We start from the raw sequence: 21,808 nt of genomic DNA, 5'->3' as shown, positions 1-21,808 counted from the left end.
CTTTATTATTCTCATACGTAATCTTATAAGGAAAAAACCATAGTGTAAACACGATGTATGTCGATTTTTGGAAGACGACCGATTTTCGTCTACAAATGTTTCTCTATGTCAAACTTTATTCGCCCAACCAATTCTAATTCACCGTAGCTAACTTGGGAAGCATATACCGTGTAATTCTGGTATTTTTCAGCTATTTTCGGCACATTTAAGGAATTTATCACACCGGTTGTTCTGTGCTATCAAATTCACGGAAGAAAATATACTGTGTGCACTTTGACACCTTAGACGTGGCTCACACTTTAGGAAGTATGCATATACGTATGTCGGTGAAGAAAAAAAAAATGTGTTCAAGACGTTGTAGTCTAATTGTAGCTGAGGTGCTTAAAAGATTTTTCTATTATTGGCTATGTTTCTCGTGATTTTAACTTCTGTATGATCTGTATTCCACTGCGATAAATGGACGTGTCGCTAGACGGACCTATACAACCTTCTGCGTTTTGCGTAACGTAGCACTGTACTATGTAGGTTCACCCGCGACTCGGCCTCAGTCTATTTATCGTGCTTGAAAATAGACTATTGTGCAGTTAAAAGATTAATAAAAGACAGCTCTAACCTGAAAAATCTTTCAAATCCCTCTGCGCTGAATTTAGACTAGCTGTATCTTGAAAATGTTTTTTTCTTTACTTCTTTTCATAACATATATATTTTCTAAAGTGTGGGGCCTATGTCCAAGTTTTCAAAGTGAGTACATTATATTGTTTTTAATGACTTTGCTTATACGGTACACATATTGTGCTAAGATCTGCTCACGTGGGTGGTGTGTTCGCTGGTTACTGTGTGCGCCTGTAAGTGGTTGTGTTCTCGTTGGAGGTGTTCGATGCCACGCCATCGTGGATTCTCAAGTTCTCATCTGTTGCCTAATGAATCCGAGATTAGTTTACTCCGACGCTTTCAACAGCAAAACTGTTAGGTATGTGGAACAGAAGTAAAGATACAGTTGATACTGTATCCACGGTGAAAGTCTGTGTGACAAGGGTAGCTGGTTATTGTCTAGAATACCTCCGCATCGCTATTTGCTTTGGATAGCGAGTGATACTCCACTGCAGTGATAGTTTTGTCGGGAGAATTAAATAGCTTGTGGAATTTGATTTGTATCCTTTACATTAATTGAACAGTCTTACAGAAGGCTATTACCGTGAGACGCATGTTGATTAAAAAAAAAAGTTTGGGGTAAATGAATGTATTATGTAGTTAATAGAAAAAAAAAATCAATAGAACATGAAAACGTCGTGTGGTTTCCCTAGTTGTCGAGATTTAACCTAATATTAAAATTCAGGTTACCTACACAACGAAAAGTACCGAAAGTAATCGAAATCCAAGAGGACTGCTGTAGTTGGTGAAAATTATGTGCAATACTGTGGTATGGGGTGTTTCATACTTAAGGCATCAGGTGCAGATGGAGTTCATGCTAATAAAAAACGAACTAATAGCCTAACATTACTTGTCAGCGGCAGATAACGTGGCTCTTACCTCTGTTTTGGTAATATGCTTCTACCAGAAGGTTGTTTCTCCCAAGGAAAAGTGAGGCCTCTTATCATGCTCGTCAGAAAGAATGGGAAGTAAGGCTTTCATCATTGGGGTGGTGATTGTGAAACAAATTCTGCAAAACTTGTACAGAAAATCAATAACTTGTTGACAAAACACATTTCAGTTGGTGTCTGACATCAACCCACAGTCCTTGTCTTTACCCTACCACAATCTGACTGAGTATCCTGTAGTATTACAGGTGTCTGACATCTACCCTAACAGTCCTTGTCTTTACCCTACCACAATCTTCTTGGATTTCAGTGTTTTTCAATTTTCAGAGTTTAGCAGTACTACAGCTTTCTAGACAATTTACTAGTCACACCTGTGGAAGAGAAAATCCTTTTTAGGAAGAATAAAGGCCTTTTTGAAGGAAAGAGAACAAGAGTTACTGCCAGTGTTAATCATCAGACTAGTAGGAGGCCTTTAGTGGAATTCCACAGACATTGATATAGTACTTGAATCCATACTGGGTAATCGTCTAGAATAACTGCAACGCTGATAGCTTTGAATTTTGATCAATTGTCCTCTGCAAATCTACTGTAGTGTTAAGAGAATACAATACCAGGGTGTTTTAGTTGAGGTGGTGTGCAAAGTGAGAGGGTTAGGGAAAATGATTTGGTTAACAGAGAAGAGGTAGTAAAAGCTTTGCGGAAGATGAAAGCCGGCAAGGCAGCAGGTTTGGATGGTATTGCAGTGGAATTTATTAAAAAAGGGGGTGACTGTATTATTGACTGGTTGGTAAGGTTATTTAATGTATGTATGACTCATGGTGAGGTGCCTGAGGATTGGCGGAATGCGTGCATAGTTGCAGCACATTTAGAAAATTAAATGGGATGCCCTTATAATGCAATACTATTAGCAAAATTATGGGGTGAATTTAGATAGTAGTAGGTAATACTCTAATAAATGATTGGTGTAATCCAAGAAAACTTCAATTAACCTCCTTAGCAGTCAAGATATATCTTAGTTTTCAACATTCTAGTGTAAATATACTCGCCAAACTCATGAAAATACACTGCCAACATGGCACTAGATTTCAGCAAAAGTGACAGTGGCCATATGCTCCCTAGCAGGAGACGAATATAATGGTATGGTATATTTGTACCTTAAATATAGGTACTAGGTGAGGTTAGATAAGGTTTTAATTGGCTCTTTTGATATTTTACAAGCTTTTAATCCACTTTTACTTTCATAATCCTAAATTTTTTGCTAGTTAGGCAGCAGTCACCAGGTATTGCAGCAATGTACACTGCATGTCTATAATTCGCCATAAGTTTTGTGTGTCAGAAAAGCATTTGGTTGTATTGAACAGCATAAATTGGGTACAGAATGGAAAAAGGTGGGAACAATGGAAGTAAGGGGAGTGGGGGAGGAATGGGATGTATTTAGGGAATCAGTGATGGATTGCACAAAAGATGCTTGTGGCATGAGAAGAGTGGGAGGTGGGTTGATTAGAAAGGGTAGTGAGTGGTGGGATGAAGAAGTAAGATTATTAGTGAAAGAGAAGAGAGAGGCATTTGGATGATTTTTGCAGGGAAAAAATGCAATTGAGTGGGAGATGTATAAAAGAAAGAGACAGGAGGTCAAGAGAAAGGTGCAAAAGGTGAAAAAGAGGGCAAATGAGAGTTGGGGTGAGAGAGTATCATTAAATTTTAGGGAGAATAAAAAGATGTTCTGGAAGGAGGTAAATAAAGTGCATAAGACAAGGGAGCAAATGGGAACTTCAGTAAAGGGGGCAAATGGGGAGGTGATAACAAGTAGTGGTGATGTGAGAAGATGGAGTGAGTATTTTGAAGGTTTGCTGAATGTGTTTGATGATAGAGTGGCAGATATAGGGTGTTTTAGTTGAGGTGGTGTGCAAAGTGAGAGGGTTAGGGAAAATGATTTGGTTAACAGAGAAGAGGTAGTAAAAGCTTTGCGGAAGATGAAAGCCGGCAAGGCAGCAGGTTTGGATGATATTGCAGTGGAATTTATTAAAAAAGGGGGTGACTGTATTATTGACTGGTTGGTAAGGTTATTTAATGTATGTATGACTCATGGTGAGGTGCCTGAGGATTGGCGGAATGCGTGCATAGTGCCATTGTACAAAGGCAAAGGGGATAAGAGTGAGTGCTCAAATTACAGAGGTATAAGTTTGTTGAGTATTCCTGGTAAATTATATGGGAGGGTATTGATTGAGAGGGTGAAGGCATGTACAGAGCATCAGATTGGGGAAGAGCAGTGTGGTTTCAGAAGTGGTAGAGGATGTGTGGATCAGGTGTTTGCTTTGAAGAATGTATGTGAGAAATACTTAGAAAAGCAAATGGATTTGTATGTAGCATTTATGGATCTGGAGAAGGCATATGATAGAGTTGATAGAGATGCTCTGTGGAAGGTATGAAGAATATATGGTGTGGGAGGCAAGTTGTTAGAAGCAGTGAAAAGTTTGTATCGAGGATGTAAGGCATGTGTACGTGTAGGAAGAGAGGAAAGTGATTGGTTCTCAGTGAATGTAGGTTTGCGGCAGGGGTGTGTGATGTCTCCATGGTTGTTTAATTTGTTTATGGATGGGGTTGTTAGGGAGGTGAATGCAAGAGTTTTGGAAAGAGGGGCAAGTATGAAGTCTGTTGGGGATGAGAGAGCTTGGGAAGTGAGTCAGTTGTTGTTCACTGATGATACAGCGCTGGTGGCTGATTCATGTGAGAAACTGCAGAAGCTGGTGACTGAGTTTGGTAAAGTGTGTGAAAGAAGAAAGTTAAGAGTAAATGTGAATAAGAGCAAGGTAATTAGGTACAGTAGGGTTGAGGGTCAAGTCAATTGGGAGGTAAGTTTGAATGGAGAAAAACTGGAGGAAGTAAAGTGTTGTAGATATCTGGGAGTGGATCTGGCAGCAGATGGAACCATGGAAGCAGAAGTGGATCATAGGGTGGGGGAGGGGGCGAAAATCCTGGGAGCCTTGAAGAATGTTTGGAAGTCGAGAACATTATCTCGGAAAGCAAAAATGGGTATGTTTGAAGGAATAGTGGTTCCAACAATGTTGTATGGTTGTGAGGCGTGGGCTATGGATAGAGTTGTGCACAGAAGGATGGACGTGCTGGAAATGAGATGTTTGAGGACAATGTGTGGTGTGAGGTGGTTTGATCGAGTAAGTAACGTAAGGGTAAGAGAGATGTGTGGAAATAAAAAGAGCGTGGTTGAGAGAGCAGAAGAGGGTGTTTTGAAATGGTTTGGGCACATGGAGAGAATGAGTGAGGAAAGATTGACCAAGAGGATATATGTGTCGGAGGTGGAGGGAACGAGAAGTGGGAGACCAAATTAGAGGTGGAAAGATGGAGTGAAAAAGATTTTGTGTGATCGGGGCCAGAACATGCAGGAGGGTGAAAGGAGGGCAAGGAATAGAGTGAATTGGATCGATGTGGTATACCGGGGTTGACGTGCTGTCATTGGATTGAATCAGGGCATGTGAAGCGTCTGGGGTAAACCATGTGTAGGTATGTATATTTGCGTGTGTGGACGTATGTATATACATGTGTATGGGGTTGGGTTGGGCCATTTCTTTCGTCTGTTTCCTTGCGCTACCTCGCAAACGCGGGAGAGCGGCAAAAAAAAAAAAATTGGGTATGATGTTGGATTTGATATGTAACTCTGATGAGTTTTGATGAAATGATAAATGGTAGTTCCAACAATATTATATGGTTGTGTGGGTTATATGGAAGAGGGTGGATGTGTTTGAAATGAAATGTTTGAGGACAATACATGGTGCGAGTTGATTTGATCGAGTAAGCATTTTAAGGGTAAGAGAGATGTGTGGTAATAAAAAAGAGTGTGGTTGAGAGAGCAGATGATGTGTTGAAATGGTTTGGACATATGAAGAGAATGAGTGAGGAAAGGTTGACAAAGAGGATATATGTGTCAGAGGTGGAGAAAGGTTGACAAAGAGGAAATGTGTCAGAGGTGGAGGGAACAAGGAGATACAGGAGACCAGTTTGGGGGTGAAAGGTTGAAATGAAATCAATTTTGAGTTATTGGGGCCTAAACATGTAGAAGGGTGAGAGGTGTATAAGGAATAGAGTAAATTGGAACGATGTGGTATCCTAGGACGACGTACTGTCAATGGACTGTACCAGAGCATGTCAAATGTCGGATAAACCATGGAAAGGTCTATGAGGCCCGGACGACTTGCTGTCAATGGACTCTACCAGGGCATGTCAACTGTCTTGGGTAAACCATGGAAAGGTCTATGGGACCTGGATGTGGATAGGGAGCTGTGGTTTCAGTGCATTACACATGACAGCTAGACACTTGAGTGTGAATGAGTGTGGCCCTTTTTTTCTGTTTTCCTGACACTACCTCACTGACTCAGAGGGTGGCGATGCTGTTTCCTGTGGGATGAGGGGGTGCCAGGAATGGATGAAGGTAAGAGAGTATGAATATGTACATGTGTATATATTGGAAAGAATCACAGTTGAGCCCGTGATAAAGTATATTCCTATGAGTCCATGGGGAAATGAACACAAGTTTCCATGTGCTTTTTCTTGTAATAATCACATCATCAGGGGGGATGCAAGAAGGAAATATAATAGTCAGTTGATATACAATGAAGAGATGTAGCTAGGGTGCCATCTGGCAAACAAGTGACTACCTGAAAGGAGGTCGAGTGTGTTCAATTCTGGCAATGTGCATATCATAAATTTATTATTTGGACAAGAAGGGGAACTGTTTACAAATTTTATTATCAATAAAGCTATCCAATTGGATTGGACATCATAATAGCAATAATATTATAAGGAAACTCAGATTGTATTTTCGGAGCTTCACAGACTGTTAGGTCATGGAATGATATAAGGAAAGTTAGATCCTCTCTTTTTCAGGCTATAGGGCCCTGGGATGATTTAACCCTTCAACACCTTCAGGCAGCTATTTATGCAAGCTGGGTGACTCATGAGTTTCGTACCTCAGTTTCAAGGCCATGAACCAATCCTGGGTGGTGGGTGTCATCCTACAGTATGCCACTGAGAGCATATTTGTGTGAGTTTTCTAGGAAGAAAAGTGAGTGGCTTTTGTTAAATATGATCCTGAGTTATTTCAGGTTGATGACGATCTGTCTTTGGATCATATGGGGAGTGACTGAAAGGACTCTTTCAGCTTTAAAAGTTGACCCAAAAAGCAAGAAAAGGTTTTCTATCAAAAGTAGAAGCAGTGTATATAGTGTCTGCCTGCCCTTAACAACAATGCATGTGATTGGTGCAGCTGGTAATTTTACAAAGTTTTATAGTTTTGCAATGTTATGATAATTAATGAATGGCATTGATTATATGAAGAAAAGATTTATTATTAAAGATTAAAGAATTTTAATAAATTATTAGTGCTTCAGTGCAGGTGAAATAAGAGATAAAACATGTGCAGTGGCAACTCACTTGACATTTGGGCCTTACTCTCGCTTTTTTGGCGCATTATTTTGAAACTCCTACTAACCACCTACATGTTATTCCATTGAAATTAATGGATGCAAAATGTTTGATAAAAAGTAAATTTTGAGGGTTGGAAAGGGTAACTGTGGAATGTTAGAGGAGTAAGGAAAGTAAGGTTTTTATATTTTCAGACCTTTTCCCCAGGGTATTGGGCCCTGATTTGATTCAAGGAAAATTTTCTCTTTTCACAAAGTTTTATAGTTTTTCTTCTCTTCTACATGAACTGATGTGTTTTGAATCATGAGAGGAATATTCCTGCTTTCTGTATTTTCTTTTTTCTTAAAAAGTGGTTTGTGCAGCTATTACAGAAATAGTTTGCCTGTTGTTAATGGAGATTGATGCTTGCTCTTTCTGTCATCCATTATGGACATGTTATATTCATACCAGTACAGTAGATTATATCAAGATTATATGAAATGATGCAACATAAGATTTTGTTTGTGTATTTTGGCAGATTATAAAAGCATTAACCTACTAAATTTTGTGCAATTTTGACTTTGCAGACATATGCATCTTCATTGCTGAAGGATCTAGTAGAGCATTTTTGTCAGAATGCACCCAGATCTTTCCCCACATTTACACACTGATGAATGCAACGCTCTCATTTCTAAACTTCACACCTGTCATGAAGAGGTAAATGTAAAGTTTTTTTAAGGATAAGAAATTATATTCATATGCAAGTGGTTCCCAGAATATGGTGAGATAAAGTTTTGGATGTTACATTCTTATTGCTACTGAATTTCTTCAAATTTCTTGCATTTAAAGTTTATCACATCCTTCATTCAGGCCCAAACATGTGACTTAATTTCCCTTTTACTGTGATCAGAAAAATGAAAACAACAACTTTCCTTTGCCTTTTTTAAAGAAGTGGAATAAAAGGTGAAATAATGAAAATAGTTACAAAGTACATGAATTGGTTCTGTAATTGAGTGAGTAGGTTAATAAATTGTATAACTGATAGTAACTGTTTATTTTTCTTGTGCTGCTTTACTTACAGATTTCTGTAACAATAATTTTATGGAAGAAAGGTTGTTTTGGCTATCTGGATTCCTACAGTTTTCCATTCTGGAGCTCAGTAAAATGTTTTTTTTATTTTCATAGGAAAATTTGACTCATGTGACTAGTTACATATTAGAAAATATGATTCCTTTTCACACAGCAGCAAAAATGTTGTGATTGAAATGTAATGTGCCAGTGTCTTTGTCTCACCAGTGCTGTTTAATCTGATAGTGGATGGGGTAGTAAGGGATGAGAATGTGAGGATCTTAGAGAGAGAGAGAGAGGAGGGGGGGGGTCTGCAGTCTGTTAGGAATGGTGAGACTGGGAGGTGAGTCATTTACTTTGTGGTGATGACTTAAGGCTGATGGTATATTCAAGTGAGAAACTGTAGAAATTAGGGAAGTGTGTGAAAGGAGAAAGCTGAAAGTAGATATGAATAAAAGGAAGGTGATTAGGTTAAGCATTGGAGACAGACATGGTAGTTGGAGTACGAGTTTGAATGGAGAGAACCTAGCGGAAGTGGAGTATTTTAGACCACCTTGGAGTAGGCATGGCAATGAGTGAACTATGGAAGCTGAAATGAGCCTTAGGGTGGGTGAGGAGAGCTATAGTTTTGGGCACATTTAAGAGTATGTGGAAAGAGAGGTCACTGCCTGTGAGGGTAGAGATGTGTGTGTTTAATGGTATAGTTGTCCCAATGGTGTTTTAAGTTGCTAGGTGTGGGCCCTTGATAGGAAAAAATATAAGGAGGATTGTGGTTATATTGGAAATAAAACTACTTCACCTCTTCTAGATTTTCTCCATTCAAACTCATACCCTGACTAAACTGTCCCTCTGTTCTGCAAAACTTAAAAATCTTGCTTTTATACAATTTACTCTTAACTTCTTCCTTTCACACACACTCCCAAACTCACACATCAACGTAATCAGTCTCTCACTCAAATCAGCCACCACTGCTGTCATCAGCAAACAATAGTTAACTCACTTCCCAGGCTCCCTCACACCCTGCAAACTGCATACTTGTCCTTCTCTCCAAGATCCTTGCATTTACCTCCCTAACCACTCCATTCATAAACATTAAACAGACCAATCTTCACTTGGAACCACCTACTCTCCTCTCTTTACACTCATACATATGCCTTACACCCTTGATATACACTCCTCACACCATATATCTAAGACCTTTCACAAGGTATCTCTATCAACCCTGTCATATGCTTTCTTCAGATCCATAAGTCCTACATACATATCCTTCTCTTTCTCATAAGTATTTCTCACATGTTCTTTAAAGCAAGCACCTGATCTACACATCCTCTGCCACCCCTGAAGCCTCATTGTTCATCCCCAGTCTGATGCTCTGCACATGCTTTCACCTTCTCAATCACCACTCTTCCATACAGGAAACTTATACCTCTGTAGTTCAAACACTCATCATGATCTATAAATACATTGAAAATCCTAACTAAAGAATTAACAACACAGTCTCCCCATGGGTATGTTTGAAGGAACAGTGGTTCCAACAATGTTATATGGTTGCGAGGCAAGGAGTATAGATAGAGTTGTGCGGAGATGGGTAATTGTGTTGGAAATGAAATGTTTGAGGACAATATATGGTGTGAGGTGGTTTAATTAAGTAATGAAATGGTGGGAGGGATGTTTGGAAATAGAAAGATTGTGGTTGAGAGAGCAGAAGAAGGTGTATTGAAATTGTTTGGTCACATGGAGAGAACCAGTGAGGAAAGATTGACAAAGAGGATATATGTGTCAGAGGTAGAGGGAACAAGAAGTGGGAGACCAAATTGGAGGTGGCAGGTTGGAGTGAAAAAGATTTTGAGTGACCAGGGCCTGAACATGCAGGAGGGTGAAAGGTGTGCAAGGAATAGAGTGAGTTGGAATGATTTGGTATACCGGGGTTGTTGTGCTGTCAGTGGATTAAACCAGGGCATGTGAAGCGTCTGGGGTAAACCATGAAAAGTATTTAGGGGCCTGGATGTGGAACATGGCCTTTCTTGTCTTTTCCTAGCGCTACCTTGTGCATGCATGGAGGGGGTTGGATGCTATTTCATGTGTGGTGGGGTGGTGACAGAAATGGACGATGGCAGCAAGTATGAATATGTACATGTATATATGTCCGTGTATGTATATGTTGAAATGTATAGGTATGTATATGTGCGTGTGTGGGCGCATATGTATACACAAAAGATTTATACAAAGTCTAGCTTTGGTCAGTTTCTTAAATGATCAAGTGCAACACGACCATTTGCAAAGAAGTTGGAACACACAGAAAGGATGCCTACTTATGACCACAGTCTTTCAGGGAACAGATTCTGGGAATCTTTGAGGTACTTAATGGTTTACATAACTCCTAATGCATCTTCAGAGCACCACATTATGAAAATTTATTGTTAAGGAAGCAAAGTATATCCTGGTTGATGTTGAAATTATGACATCATTTGACTTCACCTGTAAGTCACCTTTGAGGAGGCTCTGTGATCATCAGCAGGTGGAACAAGGCACAGAGTGCTCAAAGACCTGTGTGCCTCAGATGAGTCCACCATTCCCTTCTCCCATGTTGAGTGTAGTCCTGGGGTTGCATAACTAATCAATAGCTGATATTGCTTTGAAGCCCATTGACAGTGTATCACTGGACTCCACCGGTCAAGGTTACACCATGACTGAAAAGTCACCGTTGGCAGGGCTGTATCATTTGACTTCCCATCAAATAACTTCTTAATCCAAAGAAGACTATATTTCCCTTTTACTGGAAAGGTCTTGGGTAACACAAGGATGCTTTCACAGCAATTGGTCTCGGGGTAATTATGGATAAAAATGATCAAGTCCAATGACAAGGAAAGGTTCAGAATAATGTTTACTGCTCTTAGAGTAACACATTTATAAAGATTGGAAGGGCAACCGAAACTGACTTTAAAGATAAGGTTGCCGAATTACAAGAAAGGAATATATCCATGCTGGAAGAAAGAGGAAAGAGGAAGGACATTTATATTAAAGTTTTTGAATGTTTGACAGTGTCTATGGTGAGCATTTTTCCTGAATTAGCAAAGAAAAGTTAATGAGAACATTAGAAGAAACTAAGTAAGAAACAAGTTAGAAAAAACTGTAGTGTACCACTGTATTGATAGTAATTGATGAATGGAATAAACTGAAGCTTGAAATTGCTGTATGATAGTAAAAAACTGTATGTTAGTATATCCTACTAACAATATAAATTCCATTTCCATACTGGTTAGATAGGTTTTCCACACATGTACAGTTATAGGTTTTGCAGGTTCAGTGTGTGGGAATGAAAATACAGTGAATAGTTTGCAGTGTAATGGAAGATGCCTTTGATTGCTTTCTTTATTCACATTATTTTTCTACCTTGTTCATTCATCCTTTGATGTTATCTTGAACACACAAAGCTGCATCCTTACTGCAGTTTCCAACTTTTTTTTCTACCGTTTTCAGAACAAGTTCCTGAAATTTTTGGGGGCCTGCAATGAGTTGGACACAGCTATGCTGAAGTGTTTAAAGGCAGAGGTAAGATGTGTTTTAAGATAAGTGCAGTCTAAGAAATATCTTCAATCAGTATTTTAATTTCCTTGCTCTTAACAATGGTTTCTATGGTTTAGATGGGTATTTTGGCACAAGAACAGAAACTCATCTCACCAGTCAATGCCATGAAACTTGAAATATAAATTTTGCTCACACGACGTGACCCAAAAGTTTGATTTGACATTTTACAATGATATATCTTTGAACTTGATGAAATTGGAAGTTTTACAAAACTTTAGGCCTGTGAAAGCATTCAGAGTAGTGGAAATTTGAGTTGGCCACTAAAAAACGTAAAAGTTATTGTAATCAATTCTGCTTGCTCAGCAAAAGAAAAAAATCTGCCATTACATGACTTTTCTGTGAATAGGCAAAGATATATACAAGAGTCTTGATGCAAGTTAAAGGAGATACATTTCCTCAAAATGGCTAAAGAAAGATGAGTTCATAAGCATGAATCATGTAAGAATCAAAGAAAAACAAGTTTAAATGATTATTTAGTCAGTTGACCCATTCTTTGATTGTTTTTTTGGTTGTCAAATGTGAATAAAACAGCAAAATATTCCATTTTTGGAAAATTGTGCTTAAGAATATAAGAATCACCATTGATTATGAATTATTTTTTTTTAAGTCAGTTGACATGGCATTGACAACTAAATGTCCTACTCAGTGTCATCTATATAACAGTGCAGGGGTTGAAAAAGAGGGCAAATGAGAGTTGGGGTGAGAGAGTATCATTAAACTTTAGGGAGAATTAAAAGATGGTTTGGATGGAGGTAAATAACATGCATAAGACAAGAGAACCAATGGGAACATCGGTGAGGTTGGGGCAAGTGGGGAAGTAAGAACAGGTACTGATTAAGTGAGAAGGAGATAGAGTGGGTATTTTGAAGGTTTGTTGAATATGTTTGATGATAGAATGGCAGATATAGGGTGCTTTGGTCGGGGTGATGTGCAAAGTGAGAGGGTCAGTGAGAATGGTTTGGTTAAGATAGAAGTGGTAGTGAAAGCTTTGCAGAAGATGAAATCTGGCAAGGCAGCTGGTTTGGATGGGATTGCCGTTGAATTTATTAAAAAAGGGGGTAACTGTGATGTTGATTGGTTGGTAAGGACATTCAGTGCATGTATGAATCATGGTGAAGTGCCTGAGGATCGGCGGAATGCATGCATAGTGCCATTGTACAAAGGCAAAGGGGATAAAGGTGAGTGTTCAAACTACAGAGGCATAAGTTTGTATTCCTGGGAAATTACATGGGAGGGTATTGATTGAGAGGGTGAAGGGATGTAGAGAGCATCAGATTGGAGAAGAGCAGTATGGTTTCCGAAATGGTAGAGGATGTGTGGATTAGGCGTTTGCTTTGAAGAATGTGAGGGAAATCCTTAGAAAACCATATGGATTTGTATGTAGCATTTATGGATCTGGAGAGGGCAAATGATAGGGTTGATAGAGATGCTTTGTGGAAGGTCTTAAGAGTATATGGTATGGGAGGTAAGTTCCTAGAAGCACTGAAAAGTTTTTACCAAGGATGTAAGGCATGTGTGCAAGTAGGAAGAGAGGAGAATGATTGGTTCCCAGTGAATGTTGGTCTCTACGTTCACCTTTTGTGAATAGTTAACTAACTTCAAAACTTGACCCACTTGAGCTATGCCACAATGTTGGTTCACTTTCCCTCTTCTTTAGGTATTTCTTTGGTTTTTGCTCCCAAGAGCTCACTGCTTGTGTGCCTCCACCATTTAGGTCATGGAATACTTGGTAAGCTGTTGTGTCACACATTTACTACGTGGTCTTTGGTAGTTCAGTGGTGGGCTGTTTTGATAACTGTTTCTTTCCCTATATCTAGAAGCTTTAGAACTCTCTACCCTATCATGTCTTTCCCAATTACTATAATGTGGCACATTTTAAAAGATAGGTTTTTCATTTCCTGCAAAATTTGTAAGTACTTTCCTTTGTCTTTTCTTTTTCTTTTCATAATGTTCTATGTATTTCATTTAAGGCTTGGACTTTATGTAGATTTTTGTCCATGATTGGAGCTTCCAATATAAAAAAAGAGAGTTTCTATTATAACCTCACAGTTTTGTAGTATCTCAGCTCGGTATTTTCAACAAGATTGCTGCCAAAATTCAATAAACTGTCTTTTATCTTTTTATTTATTTACATACACAGTGGTAGATGAAGGGAATAGAATGACTGAGGACATGATTAATGCAGAGAGAATACTTTAGTTTAAGATGTATGATGCTGGAGAATGTTCAAGAGTTGGGATCCCATATGTGTAAAGCTCCCTCCTTGTGCATTACAAATAGGTGGTTCTGGAATAACAGACAGAAAGGAGGTAAGTGAAGATGGTACCTGAATTATAGGGCTGTAAATTTACCTACCTTGGAAGAGAGAAGAGGAGGTGGTGACCTGATCTCTAAGTTTTTAAAGCAGATCAATGATGTGGACAGTGAACAGTTTTTTGAAAGGTGTACAGATTGAGCAACCAGAGACATAACTTGGAATTAATTAAGAAACATGATAAAAGATGTAAAGAAATACTTTTATGGTATAAGAGTGGTGACTGAATGGAATAAGGTGACTGAGGATATGATTAATGCAGACAGCATTCATAGATTTAAGAAGTTCTGTGATGGTAAAGTGTGTTCATGAGATCGGGCCCGTTAAGTGCAAATACAGTACAAGTAGGTAAATAAATACATAAATTTTTTTCTCATTTCCAGCATTAGCAAAGTAGTGCCAGAAACAGATAAAAGGCTGCATTTGCTCATATTCATTTTTTAACTCATGTGAAATGCACTGAGACAACAGCCCCCTATGCTTAACCAGGCCCTACAGATCTTTCCACGGTTTCCTCTGGCCACTTTACAAGCCCTGGTTCAATCCGTGGACAGCATGTCGCTCCCTGTATACCACATCATTCCTGTATATCTGACTCCCATTCCCTACAGGAACTCCCATCAAGGGGCTGGCCACATCAAAAGAATCCCTGTCGTTACACGCCTTTCTCGCATACACCATTCCATGCATTTTTTCATCACTTTTCTACGTATAATTCTCTTCCAATATATTTCCTCATGTCACAGTTGGTTTTCCTCTCATACTAACCCCCATTAATTGTACTATCATACACTCTCCTTGTAAACTCCTCATCATGCACTCTTTCTGCATGCCTAAACCACCTCTTAGTATTTAGTTTCACCCGCACTACCACTCGACAATTCATTCCTTAAACTCTTCCTTCAACTTTCTTCCAAAATCTTCATCTACTCTTTCTTTGCTTTCGATTGTTGATTTCTTAACGTTTTGCTCACACATTATATTCTTTTCTCCCCTGCATCCTTCTAATATATTCTTATGCCATGCATGCCTTTCACCCTCATGTATGTTCAGGAGCAGTGGTCTCAAAATCTTTTTCAATCCATCCTTCCATCTTGTATTTAGTCTCCTCTCCTTGACCCCTCCACCTCTGACACATATATCCTCTTCATAGAGAAGGGGGCCAAGTGAGGATTTTCTCTCTAAGTCCTCTGTTTTTAATGCTACCTCGCTAATGCGGGAAATGGCGAATATGAAAAAAAATGTATATATATATAAATTTATATATGTGTGTGTGTGCACAGTCATTCTTTGTGCACCATCACCATAGAAAACCCACATTTCTAAATCTGTATGGACTAAAATGTCTGAGCACCTCTTACAGGCTCTATATATGATCAAACAAGAAATTAATTCTGAAAATTTAGTTTTATTTTCTGGTGTTCAAACATGATATAAGGACAAGTCTGCAGTTTTATCCCACATTAACTTACTATCTGCAGTTCATGACCACCACCCTCTTCCATATACTTGATTGATAAGAGATTCCTCTGTTCAAGTTATACTAAGCTACTCATGTTATTCTTAAAGATATGAAAAAGGAGCACATAGGTATTTACATAATTATTTATTAATTACAGCTATTTTTCTCTTGATCAGCGTTTACAGAGGCGAGCCAATAATCGAAAAGAAGGCGCTGAACGTAGGAAGAAGTTATATGCCAAACTTAGAGAAGGATATTCTTGGAAGGAGATGTAAAGTATGAACCAACAGTGAAAGCTTCAGTTCCTTCATGGAAAATAATTCACTAATTGGATGAACTTCCCTGACAGAACTGAAACCTTGAAGTCAATGAAGTTTGAACAGTTTTGTTTTGGAATACAAAGTAAATACTAAATTCACCATGACGAGTTTTGTGGGTGTTCCCATAGAGGAAACAGTTGAGTTAAATCTAGAATATCCCAGTGTAAGTGAGAGATATTTTACTAAATATTATTTTGTACCAAAGGAGAAAAAGAAAATAGAAAATTCCAATGGGTATGACATTTTAGGAAATGGTGGTCAAAATTTAAGTGCTGATATTGAAACCACTTCATTAAATGTGGGTATTAGATATACCATTCCGTCAAGTGATGAGAGTGGTTCAGTGAAGGAAAAAAATGAAAGGCTTGTATCAAGCCCAGATAACTGGGAACACACATGTGTTATGGTACATACAAACAAGTTGTGTCTCATCACCCTTTCTCATCATCATCCAGTGCTGGCCAGGAAAAAGAAGATTACAAAGGTTTGATATATTGAATTTTTGTCTCATCTATCTGTGCTTTTCATAACTGAGTTTTGTCCACATAATGTTATAGTTAGGATATTAATGCCCACATTGAATAATGGTTTAAACAGAAAATATTAAAACCAAGAGCATGGTAGCTCGTAAAAGGTTTTCAGAAGACCATTTTGTCATTTATGCTCCTCCTTATCACCTGCTTTCTTTCTATACTGGATTCTCACTGTTTTGGGGAGTCATAACAACAGGTTTTATATTGTCCCATTTCATCAGTACTAATTGTTGGCTTTGAGAAAGCTCACTGAAGTAGGATGGTATTTGTTTTTATACATTATTTTATTACCTGTTCAGCATTATGCTCATCTGTTGGTATTGTGTTCTGCACACATAGACTTCCTTGCACACAGTATATGAACTCTTCTAATGATTTACCAATTGCACTCCACTGAACTCATCTTTGTCAAGTCACTAAAAACAGACAAACTGCAGGAAAACAGACTGGCCAGCATTCACTCACCCCATAGAATTCATGCTCCAAACGTTTTATTTTTATTATTATACTTAGTCATTGTCTCCCATGTTAGTGAGGTAGCGCAAGGAAACATATGAAAGAAATGGCACAACCCACCCACATACACATGGATATATATATAAATGCCCACACACGCACATACATACCTATACACTTCAACATATACATACACAGACATATATACACATGTACATATTCACACTTGCTGCCTTCATCCATTCCCATCACCACCTGCCACACATGAAATGGCACCCCCCTCCCCCTGTGCACGCGAGAGTTAGTGCTAGGAAAAGACAACAAAGGCCATATTCGTTCACACTCACTCTCTGGCTGTCATGTGTAATGCACCCGAAACCACAGCTCCCTTTCCACATCCAGGCCCCACAAAACTTTCCATGGTTTATCCCAGACACTTCACATGCCCTGGTTCAATCCATTGACAGCACATCGACCCCGGTATACCACATTGTTCCAATTCACTCTATTCCTTGCACACCTTTCATCCTCCTGTATGTTCAGGTCCTGCTCATTCAAAATCTTTTTCACTTTCCTTCCACTTCCAATTTGGTTTCCCACTTCTCGTTCCCTCCACCTCCAACACATGTATCCTCTTTGTGAATCTTTCCTCACTCATTCTCTCCATGTTTTCAAACCATTTCAATACACCCTCTTTTACTTTCTCAACCACACACTTTTTATTACCACACATCTCTCTCAACCTTTCATTACTTACTCGATCAAACCACCTCACACCACATATTGTCCTCAAACATTTAATTTCCAACACATCCACCCTCCTCCGTACAACCCTATCTATAGCCCATTCCACACAACTATATAACATTGTTGGAACTACCATTCCTTCAAACATACCCATTTTTGCTCTCTGAGATAACGTTCTCACCTTGCACAGATTCTTCATAGCTCCCAAAACCTTCATCCCCTCCCCCAGTCCGGGACTCATTTCTGCTTCCTTGGTTCCATCTGTTGCTGAGTCCACTCCCAGATATCTAAAACACTTCACTTCCTCCAATTTTTCTCCATTCATACTTACATCCTAATTAACTTGTCCTTCTACCCTACTACACCTAATAACCTTGCTGTTATTCACATTTACTCTCAACTTTCTCCTTTCACACACTTTTCCAAACTCAGTCACCAGTCTCTGCAGTTTCTCACATGAATTAGCCACCAGAGCTGTATCATCAGCAAACAACAGCTGACTCACTTCCCAGGCCCTCACATCTCCAACAGACTGCATACTCTCCCCTCTCTCCAAAACTCTTGCACTTACCTCCCTAACCACCCCATCCATAGACATGTTAAACAACCAAGGGGACATCACACACCCCTGCCGCAGACCAACATTCACTGGGAACCAATCACTCTCCTCTCTTCCTACTTGTACACATGCCTTACATCCTTAGTAAAAACTTTTAACTGCTTCCAGCAACTTACCTCCTACATAATTTACTCTTAAAACCTTCCACAAAGCATCTCTATCAACCCTATCATATGCCTTCTCCAGATCCATAAAAGCCATATACAAATCCATCTGTTTTTCTAAGTACTTCTCACATACATTCTTCAATGCAAACACCTGATCCACACATCCTCTTCCATTTCTGAGACCACACTGCTTTTCCCCAATCTGATGCTCTGTACATGCATTCACCCTCTCAATCAATACCCTTCCAATTAATTTTCCAGGAATACTCAACGAACTTATGCCTCTGTAGTTTGAACACTCCTTTATCCCCTTTGCCTTTGTACAATGGCACCATGCCAATTCTTAGGCACTTCTCCATGGCCCATACATACACTGAATATCCTTACCAACCAATCAACATCACAGTCCCCCCCATTTTAAAAAATTCCACTGCAATACCATCCAAACCTGCTGCCTTGCTGGATTTCATCTTCCGCAAAGCTTTCACTACCTCTTTTTACCAAACCATTCGCTCAGACCCTTTCACTTCGCACAACACCCCGACCAAAACACCCTATATCTGCCACTGTATCAACAAACCTTCAAAATTACTCACTCTATCTCCTCACTTCATTACTACCTGTTATTACCTCCCCACTTGCCCCCTTCCCTGATTTTCCCATTTGTGCTCCTGTCTTATGCACATTATTTACCTGTTTCCAAAACATTTTTTTATTCTCCCTAAAATTTAATGATACTCTTACCCTCTCATTTGCCCTCTTTTTCAGTTCTTGCACCTTTCTCTTGACCCCCTGCTGCTTTCTTTTATACATCTCCCAGTCTTTGCACTATTTCCCTGCAAGTATTGTCCAAATGCCTCTTTTCCTGTTTGACTAACAACTTTAGTACTTCATCTCACCACTCACAACCCTTTCTAATCTGCTCACCGCCCACCTTTCTCATCTTTTGTGCAAGCCATCACTGCTTCCCTAAGTACATCCCATTCCTCACCCACTCCCCTCATGTCATTTGCTCTCCTTTTGCCATTCTACACTCAATCTCTCCTGGTACTTCCTCACACAAGTCTCCTTTCCATGCTCACTTATATATGAATATATTATTGGGGAATGAATGGGCAATTAGAAGGTATATCAGCATGCAGGGCTTACAAGTGTGGGTGAAATGTGTGGTACACATAAGGCTGGATGTGGGCATATGAGAGAGTAGTGAGTGGTGGGATTAGGAAGTTGAAGGGCAAAAGGAAAGAGAGTTGTATGGATAGTATCTGTATGGTAGGACACAAATTATTGGATATGAACAAGAGAAAGTGGCAGAAGGTCAAGAGAAAGTTGGTATCTGAAAAAGAGGACAAATGAGTGATGGAGTGAGAGAACATCAGTGAACCTATGTGGGAATAGATGCTTTTGAAATAGATGAATAGTGTGAGATCAAGGGAACAAATCAACAGTAAGTGAAATATTAACAGTTAAAGAAGTGGTGAAGAAGAGTGGAAAATGGTATGTTGAAAAGAGAGGAGGTAGGGAAAGCCTTGTATAACAAGTAAAGTGTCAGAGTAGCAGGAGTTTATAAAGAAGTGGGTGACTGTTGTTGAGTGGTTAATCAGGCTTTTTAGTGTGTATAACCCATGGTTGGGTGCCTAAGTATTAGCAGAATGCAGTAAGTTAAGGTGTACAAAAGTGAATAGTTGAATAACAGAGGAATAAGTTGTTTAGTATACCAGGGTAAGTGTAAGGGAGAGTGCTGATTGAGAAGGAAGTGACATGCACAAAGCATCAGACTGGTGTGGAGCAGTATGGCTTCAGAAGTGGTAAAGGATTTGGAACAGGTGTATGTTCTGAAGAATTTATATGATGGAGAAAGGGGTTTGTATGTGTTATTTATGGACCTGGAGTTAGTGTTGACAAAGATGTGTTGTTGAATGTGATACTAATAAGAGGTGTGGGAGGAAAGATATTAAAAGCAGTGAGGAGGGTTAATTAGAAATCAAAGCAGTCAAAATGTGTTGTTGAATGTGATACTAATAAGAGGTGTGGGAGGAAAGATATCAAATGCAGTGAGGAGGGTTAATCAGAAATCAAAGCAGTACATCATTATTCTGAGAACTAATGTAAAATACTGTTAGAAAAGTATGATTATACATTTACAGATAAGCTATGATGTAGGGAGATTCAACCGACTGGAAAATCAAGTATCTGGGAAAGGTAAACGAGGTGCTCAACAACTAGGACCTCAATCTCCAATTTGCATCATCACTTGTTCTGACAGTACAAAATATACTGTTTTAGCTGGTATTCATGGGAAACTAGTGGAGGTAAGCTCTTTAATTAATGTGTGTAATGATGATAATAGTAATACTTATTTGATAATGCTGCAATTATATAGTAATAGTAATGATAGTATTGAATCAGCCTCAGCCAAAATAAGAAAAATAATGATACAGATATGTTTACAAGGGCACTGTAAGATTATGAGGGCTTTATAAAATGAAATTTGAAGTATGAGAAACTTTTCTTTGCCAGATAGGGAGAATCACAGTTTCTGCAGGAGTCCTTGCTGAGTCTGGGATACCTATTCCTCGGGAACACCCCCTGTACCATGTAATAAACTTTCACTTCTCCCTTCACTCTCAGCCCCCCACCCACCTAACTGGCTTTCTTCATTGTTAAGAGAGAGAGAGAGAGAGAGAATTAGATTCTTTGAATCTTTTTCTAGCAGAGAAAACAGGCTTTCATACTTCAAAAAATCTTTTGATGATGCTTCATATGTATAATTCAAAGCGTTTTTTCTTTAATTCCAGGTGAATGAGAGACTTGTATCACATCCACACCTTCTAAGTGAAAGTCCAAATGCAGAAGGATATTTGGCTCTTGTATTGCCTCCTTTACGAAATGGAGATTTCATGCGTAGTAAACTTTTCACTGAAGAGGATTATAAGAAACTGGGTCTTTACAGTTCATCAGAATAGAGAAACTGAAATTCTCAGTACATTTTGTAATCAGTAGTATGAATCTGAAATTGTACAAACTTTGACAGTTTTAATCATTGAAGAAAAAAGTAATTACTAATGTACAAATGTTTTCTCTCAAGAAATGTTGATTTCCTTTTAAGTTGATAAATTGATGAATAAAATGTTCTGGATTTATTTGTAGTATTTCTTCCTGTGTTACATCTCTCATTATTATTTTTCTTATGAGACAGAATAGCAGACTTAGAACCATAAACTGTTGGTTATGCATTCAAGGCCAGTTAGACTATATAACTTAACAATTTACAAACTAATTTTTTTTTTCAGTTTGCTTACATCCACTCAGCTGTCATGTATAACCAGCATCCAAACAATGATGCAAATACAAATCTCAGTGTTATTGGCATAGACATTAATATTGACACTTGTCACATCTTTTATTAATATGTGGTCATAACTCTGAATATCATGTTAGTTATTTTACTTCATTATTCTCCTCACAAGTTGATGACATCCACCCTGTCCCTTGCTTTCAGAATGAGCTCTCAGTCTTTCTCATCCTGGTTTGCATTATGTATATTAGAGTATAGATTACCCATTAAGACTAAAGGTGGTAAATCCTTATTGACATTTTGCTTTGTTTTCACTAGAACTGGTAATATTATAGGCTTTGAT

General features: G+C 38.7%; 2 protein-coding genes across 7 annotated transcripts in view; one reads left to right on the top strand and one right to left on the bottom strand.

The window, feature by feature from the left end:
* The window catches only part of Arc42 (Activator-recruited cofactor subunit 42), a 106,954-nt gene that overhangs the window by 78,980 nt on the left and 6,166 nt on the right, over nucleotides 1–21,808 (bottom strand). The gene's annotated exons all lie outside the window — the stretch shown is intronic.
* LOC139750257 (protein Abitram-like) lies at nucleotides 833–21,310 on the top strand. 6 transcript variants are annotated; one of them, XM_071664804.1, is made up of 7 exons: nucleotides 860–970; nucleotides 6,438–6,594; nucleotides 7,541–7,670; nucleotides 11,502–11,573; nucleotides 15,562–16,189; nucleotides 20,315–20,479; nucleotides 20,966–21,310. In XM_071664804.1, exons 5-7 carry the CDS (start codon nucleotides 15,806–15,808, stop codon nucleotides 21,131–21,133), a joined length of 717 nt encoding a protein of 238 aa, XP_071520905.1. In that variant the 5' UTR covers nucleotides 860–970; nucleotides 6,438–6,594; nucleotides 7,541–7,670; nucleotides 11,502–11,573; nucleotides 15,562–15,805; the 3' UTR covers nucleotides 21,134–21,310. The 6 variants fall into 6 exon arrangements, with proteins under 6 accessions (XP_071520904.1, XP_071520906.1, XP_071520907.1 ...); XM_071664803.1 differs by lacking the exon at nucleotides 6,438–6,594 and having other exon boundaries at nucleotides 833–970; XM_071664805.1 differs by lacking the exons at nucleotides 6,438–6,594; nucleotides 11,502–11,573 and having other exon boundaries at nucleotides 833–970.

Source organism: Panulirus ornatus, chromosome 9 (assembly GCF_036320965.1).
Source record: "Panulirus ornatus isolate Po-2019 chromosome 9, ASM3632096v1, whole genome shotgun sequence".
In the NCBI taxonomy this organism is placed as follows: Eukaryota; Metazoa; Arthropoda; class Malacostraca; order Decapoda; family Palinuridae; genus Panulirus; species Panulirus ornatus.
This window is presented reverse-complemented; position numbering and strand designations above follow the sequence as displayed.